Source organism: Egretta garzetta, unplaced genomic scaffold, assembly GCF_000687185.1.
Source record: "Egretta garzetta isolate BGI_Z169 unplaced genomic scaffold, ASM68718v1 scaffold582, whole genome shotgun sequence".
In the NCBI taxonomy this organism is placed as follows: Eukaryota; Metazoa; Chordata; class Aves; order Pelecaniformes; family Ardeidae; genus Egretta; species Egretta garzetta.
Window position 1 is genome coordinate 282,453 of NW_009258956.1, and position 6,726 is coordinate 289,178.

The window sequence follows — 6,726 nt, forward strand, 5'->3', positions numbered from 1 at the left end:
TCGGCGCGGGTCGCCCAGGGGCAGGGCTGTTGGAGCCCTTCCTCCTTCTGGGCTCCTCTCCTCCTCCCAGGCAGCCGGCGCTGGTTTTTTTCGTTGCTGCTTACTTCTTGCTAGCATTGCAACCTGAAATACTTTCAACTCCTTTTGGAGAACAAAGGGCTTTGGGGATTTCCATCGCTGGTAACGCAAGTCTTTGCATAAGCGGCTGGGCCGTGAGTCAGGTTTTGCCGGTGTGGGAGCCAAGGCACGGCCCGGGCGCAGCGCTGGGCGGGCGGGCAGAGGCAGCGGCACGGGAGCTCCGATGGGCAGAGCTGCAGGCGCACGGCCCCTCCTGTCAAGCAAGCTAGAGACGCGCTCGGCTGCTCTGCTGCAAATACAGATTTCTTTGCGTGGGCTTGTGCGTGGCTCTGCCTTGCGGTATCTTGCACCTAAAAGAACTACGGGCTCGGTTTTGCTCTGAGAGCCTGCATTTGGACAGTAAGCTGGCCTGGCTGGGGTCCTGCATGAGGGTGAAAAGTGGCTTTTAGCTGAGGATGTCATCGATGACCTGAGCAGATTGCTATCAGGGTCTCTCGCTGCTGAGAGATCGTGGTTGTGAAGAGAAGCTGTGAAGCACTTCCAGTCCGTACGCTGCACGCGTGGCTCGTATCGTGATAGCTCCGGCGGCCAGGTCGTGGTGGGTTTGTGCTCCCAGCCGTGATGGCTGATAGCGGCTTGTGCTGCATCTTCTAACGGTGGCAAGCGTAAGCCGAGGGGGGCACAGCTATTCCTCGAGTAAACCTCGCTGATAACGCAGCGTGACGGGGGGGGATTTCTCCTGAAGCCGTGGTCTGCCTGCCCTTTGCCAAAGCAGCTTCTATTCACACCTACAGGGGGAACTTGGGTCTGTTGCTGAGCTCTCAACAGGACCCCCTGTCCCCAGACTGCCTCTCCTACCCTCAGCAAGAGCTTGCCCAGCCTTTGAGAGCCCCAAGCCCATCCTACACACAGATGTTCATCCAAGTTTCTCTGCAATGTTGGTTAAGTTGGAGTCGTTCCTTCTGTGAAACCCAATTCTTGTACCGGTCAGATGAGCCTGAGCTTACTTTAAACATGAGATGACCTAAAAATGAAAACAGCTTTTGCTCAAGAAGAAGATGACATTCTTCAGTGCAAACTTGGAAATAATTAGGGAAGTAAAGCTTCGAATAAGAAAATGAAAATGCATGTTATTTCAGGAATAGGGCTCTCCAAGCTGCCTCAGTTTCTCGGCGGTGGTTTCACCGCAGCTGCTGCAGGGCACCCTCTGTCGCTCCTTTTCAGGGGGGAGCAAAGTTTGGATCTTCCTTGCTCCAATTACTGTAAAAGGTTATCGTCGTGCTACTGTACAAATTAATCTTCAAAGCAGTCCCCGGCCTGCCGCCACTTCCTTCATTCCTTCGTATTTAATTTTGCTGAACTTACTGGATCAGCAGCTCCCAGCGTTAGGGCGCATGCAAACGAAGCGTTGCCCGAGCGTGCCCGGTGCTGGGGTTCACACAGCCGTTCCCGTTTCCATGCTGGAAATCCCACCGTTTTGTCTGGGAAGGTTTTTTACCTCATTCCTCTCTACTTTGTCTCTCCTCCGACACGGAGCTTCTAGCAACATTGCAATAACTTTTCAAAATAAGTTGCATTTTTACCCGTCCTGCCCTTTTGGTTATTCCCGAGCGTGCAGAGATCCCAGATGGCATCAGTACGGCAGAGGACTGCCCTGGCACGCAGGCACCACAGCCCCCCTGCACCCCCAGGTTTAGGCTTTCTCACCACAGCAGCCAAGCCCCAAGATGAAGGGAATTTTAGAGGAGGTATGTTTTAAACAAGCTGGAACCAATTGTCCTTTGCTTTTACATGGGGTGCAAGAGCAGCGGTGCTGCCAGCTGATGCCTGGGGCGGGGTTGCCTGTGGGGCAGTGCTTTTCGGGTGGCACGGGACATGGCACGATGGGTTTGCTCCAGCTGAAATCGCTTTTAAGGTAACAAAGAATGAAAAAATTGTATTTTTTTGTATTGAGCACAATTGACCTCTTGTTGGAGCTCCCACCGTGAAACTGGTGTCTGGAGGAAATGCTGGGAGCGGAGGCAATCCCACCGCATCCCGCCCCACTGCTGCGAGAGCAGGCGAAGAGCATCCTGGTGCTGGAACGCTGGGTGGAACAGCCTGCTCGAAGGGGCCGGGCGAGGAAATGCCGGTGCAGAAAGCGAGCAGGGCGGCTGATGCAGGGAAATGCCTTTTTCGAGGCGCCAGCTGTGACTGATCTGCCTCGGAGTCTTCTAGAAGCACCTCTCTTGCTGAGGACTGATGCTGCTCGGTGCCAGCAATCCTGAGCCACGGGTGCTGGGCGCCAGAGGTGCAAATGCCCTTCCAGATGCCACGTTTCGCCGGTGCTTTGCTCCCAATCCCATGGCTCCCCGATGGTGGAGCGGCTCGGATGCAATCTGGCGTGGGCAGCAGCGGAGGAGACGCACACGTGGTCTTCTCTGCTTTTATTCTCTTGTCCCTCACTCTTAAGGCTAAAAATTGTTGGGCTGATGGTTGTCTTGAAGTAGGGTTGAAGTTTTTGAGGGGAGCGCCGGGGCCACGTCTCTGCAGTCGTCGTACCCGGGGAGGACGGTGCTTCACCCCGCATCGACGCGGCCGCTCGGACACTCGGCCCCGATGCAGGGTTCGTGGGGTTTGAGCGTAGCACTGCTGCTCGAGCTTGTGTTAAACTGGGGAGGGAAAGGACAGAGCAACGTACCTGCTTGCAACAGGGCACTCCTGGGAGCTGAGCGGTGGTCCCTGGCCTTGCTCACGCCTCGGAGCTGCTCAGAAGAGCAGCTGGCAATGGAAGGGGCATCATTTGTTATTGCAAACTATTTTTGTTCGCGGCAGAAAAAAGTCAGACAGAAGTATTTAAATCCGGAGTGTTTAAATGAAACGCTGGGGTGTTTATTTTGGCTGTTGGGACTTTGTCCCGTCGCTCCGCTGACTCCTGCGCTGAGGAAGGGCTCTCGGCGGCTGCTCCCGAGCCCGGCTGCCCGTCTTTGGGCTCCCAAGGTGGAGTCCTGCTCGTCTGAACGTGCCTCGGCTCCCTCCGGCCACAAGAGCCACTGTGATAGGTTTGTTTAGCTTGCTTTACCCAAAAAAGGGATTCCCCAACCCGTTTTTTGCAGGCCTCGGCATTGCATCGGAGCATGGGCGAGAGGGGGCCGAGTATTGGGCGTGCTGCCGCAGGGCTGCCACGCTGCCCGTCGCCAAGGGGACGTGCGAACAGAACCCGCTGGTCCCAGTAAAAAACGGTTTCTCTTTAATCCGCGGGTGAAGTCTGGGCGCCAGACAGAAACTCGGAAAGAGGAAGGAGCAGCGTTCCCGGTGACGACGGGGTCTTGTGACTGCTGGCGCGGGAGCCACCTGCCAGGGTGCTGAGGCTGATGCAGGCGGCGTCCCTGGGCTCCTCCGAACGAGGGAATTCCCCTTGGATTCGCTTGTCTGAGTTTCCACTGATGGTCTTGCATGATCTAACGGATCGAGATTCTGTTATTTAATCTAAAGCTTAGGGGTCTGGGCTTTGCTGGGTTGTTGAAATCGGCTCCGTCACAAGCTGCTCGCTCTGGCCTTGTTTTTACCGCAGGGGCACAGCGTTCAAAGCAGAAGCCCTTGCTTAAAATACTGCTGTCTCTCAAAGACAGAACCCACAAGTGCCTGACTGCGGTCCCTGTATATTCTCAGCACACTAAACTCCTCAAGTTTGCGTTGCGTACCAGCTTCAGCTGTTCACGTGAAAAATCTTGCCTGTCTCAATACTTGGCGACTTCGTCTTGCTCGGGGTCTTTCTGCAAAATTTCTTCCCGCTGCTCCTACCGAGCAGTCCCCAGCATCGCCTGCTTCCCCCTCGCTGTACGTTAAAATCCAAACCAACCCGAGTAAACGAGGCTGGAGCGAAGCAGGCGTAGGGCTGCCTCTCTGGGAAAGCCGTGAATGCTCGGCCGGCGTCGGCATCGCTTCCCATTGATCCAGTACGGGTAGGTTTGTTCTCAGGGTAGCTTCCTCCTCTTAAAATCCCAGTAGAAACCTGCATGGGAGAGGGACGGCTTAAATTTCAGCCACTGGGGACGCCTGGGCTGGGTTTTGCACACAGCTGGGACTTAAAGTTGATCAACCCCCAAACATGGATCGGGGGGAGCGAGCAGGGCTGGGGCTGGGGCTGGGGCTGGGGCCAGGGCTCGGGACAAGGCTGGGGCTGGGGACAGGGCTGGGGACAGGGCTCGGGGCTGGGGACAGGGCTGGGGACACCGCTGGACGTTGCTGCGGTTGGACCCTTTGCGATGGAGGCAGAGCCGGGAGCAGATCGAGCTTCTTGCCCTCGGATGGAGAGTGCTGCCTATAGATACAGGCAGAGCTATAGTGGCCTTTCCAGAACAGATCGTTAGGCTGACTGTACAAGGTGAACCTTCTAAGTGCATGTGGCGGGCAGTGATGTTAGCAGGCTTACCCGCTGCCAGAATATTCTCTGGAATAACATGTTATCATGGCAGAGCCGGGAGCAGATCGAGCTTCTTGCCCTCGGATGGAGAGTGCTGCCTATAGATACAGGCAGAGCTATAGTGGCCTTTCCAGAACAGATCGTTAGGCTGACTGTACAAGGTGAACCTTCTAAGTGCATGTGGCGGGCAGTGATGTTAGCAGGCTTACCCGCTGCCAGAATATTCTCTGGAATAACATGTTATCATGGAAGGTCAAACAGTAATGCTGTATTCTTGCGCTAGAAATGCCGCGGGCCCCAAGGAGAAGCCCTCAGCTCTCCACGTTGAACCAAGGGCTTTAACACCAGGTTTTGGGCATCCTCCAGGCATGCTGTGTGCGCTTCCCTGCATCCCACTTCTGCTCAGGGTTGGGAAACCCTTCCCAAAAAGACGGGGGTGGTTGTGTCTGGAAATCCTTGGGTTCCCCCACCCCAGCCTGCCTTCCCCCTGTGCTCACCGCTGGGCACGTCCCCAGCTGCACGCAAGGAGTTGGCTCTGGTTTTTAGGTGAATTGGTTGCAGGTTTTGCACCACGCAGCAGCCTTGGTTGGCCTCACTCTTCTCTAGTGAAATGTTAGCATTTTAGCTCGGTGGAGGCTCCTTTCTGCAAAAGGAGAGGACAGGTCCTGGGTGAGGCTGGTGCAGGATGCTGAGGGGTTTCGGTGGGCACAGTCTGGGAAAGGCCCTTGTTAATCCGGTCTCTTCTCTTTCCAGGATAAAGATAAAGTTTCTCTAACCAAGACTCCAAAGTTGGACCGGAGCGATGGCGGCAAAGAGGTGAAAGAGCGAGCGACCAAGCGGAAGTTGCCTTTCACTGTTGGAACAAATGGAGATCAAAAAGACTCGGATACAGGTACAGAAATGGCGTGTTCCACCCTGGAACCGAGAGCGGCGGGGCGGTGGGGAACGCACGGTGCCAGGCACGCAAGCGGGCCGGGCTGAAGCGTTCTGTCCGATTCCCTGTATTCTTTAATTGAAGAGGATAAGTACCGTGGTACGTGCGTACGCGTCTGGAGCCGAGTGGATTAAGTGTCCTTAATGATATATTTAACGGGACAAGAGATGGCTGTGTGAGGAGGCACCCATTCCGCTGGCGGGTGGCCCCTTCTCCCTTTCTAACTGGTCCAGTTCATGAACTGCGGAGTTCAAGAAGCAGTGCTGGGCCTGCTAGTAAGAACTTGGAAAAGAAGAGAAAAAAGCTGAGTACTCTTTAAAAGAAAAACAAGCAGTAAAAAAAATGAGCTTGCATGCATCTGCCGAAAGTAAACCTGATAAACACGCGTATGCCTACGTGAATGCGTTTGTATGCCTCTCCAGCCGCGTTCCGTCGGTTTGGGGCTTTAAACTTTTAGCACTTCACTATCTTAAAATTGAAAAATTACTTCCAGTGTGCGTACAGGCATTGTCAAACCCACGTAGAACCGCCTGGAGGTCGTACTGATGGGCTGGAGGTGTGACCCTCTGGCCCTCTGGGCCTCTGTGGCTCCTTCAGTCAGCGATTTGGGGCTGGTGCGGGTGGTCCCCAGGACCATAGGGGCATGAAGGTGACCTGCTTGCCCCTGGTCTTGGGACTGCCAAGGTCGTTTTGGTGGTTGCAGGGTGACTGAGCAACGCGTCCTCCATACACGCCCGGTTCCTGGGAGCGTTGGTGCTGCTGTGGGTGGTTCAGCCTGGCTGGGTTGTGGTCGGGCAGGTCGCATGGTGTGGCAGAAGGGTGGCCGGTTCACGTGGCTCTCGCGTGCCGTGGCCGCACGTAGCTACGGGGGCCTTGAATGGGCTGTTTGTTTCGGAAAGCAGTTGGGGAGAGCTGTTGCAAAGCCTTGGCGTGGAGAAAATAATGCTGTTTGGCTGCGAGGGGCTTAGCTGTGGCTGTACGGGCAGAGGTTTGTGTAGGTCCTGTCTGGACATCTCTAGGAAACCTGCACTTGGAAATAGTTCTGGTCAGGTAAGGATCGCAAAGAGATAAAAGGGACTAAAAGTTGGGAATATGCTTAAAAATGGTAAAAAAGATGTATTTACTGTTACCCTCTGGCGAGCGTGTGGGGTGGTCTGGTGCAGGACGCGGTGCGTCAGCCTCCGTTGTGACCTCCTACGTGATTTCTGTCCCTTCTCCCCCACACTACGTGAGCTGCCGGCCGGTCTCCTCTGGTTCAGGAGTTGGGAGGGGGGATTTTAAAAGGTGCCACCTGGGGGACGCAGGCCCC

The 6,726-nt window shown here is 55.3% G+C and overlaps 1 protein-coding gene across 1 annotated transcript in view; it reads left to right on the top strand.

Annotated features, from left to right (window-relative positions):
* Positions 1–6,726, top strand: part of ANKRD11 (ankyrin repeat domain 11) — a 159,634-nt gene that overhangs the window by 110,379 nt on the left and 42,529 nt on the right. The window contains exon 6 of the mRNA XM_035890170.1: positions 5,237–5,375. Within this exon, the coding sequence (XP_035746063.1) occupies positions 5,237–5,375 (139 nt within the window). The remainder of the gene's footprint in view (positions 1–5,236; positions 5,376–6,726) is intronic.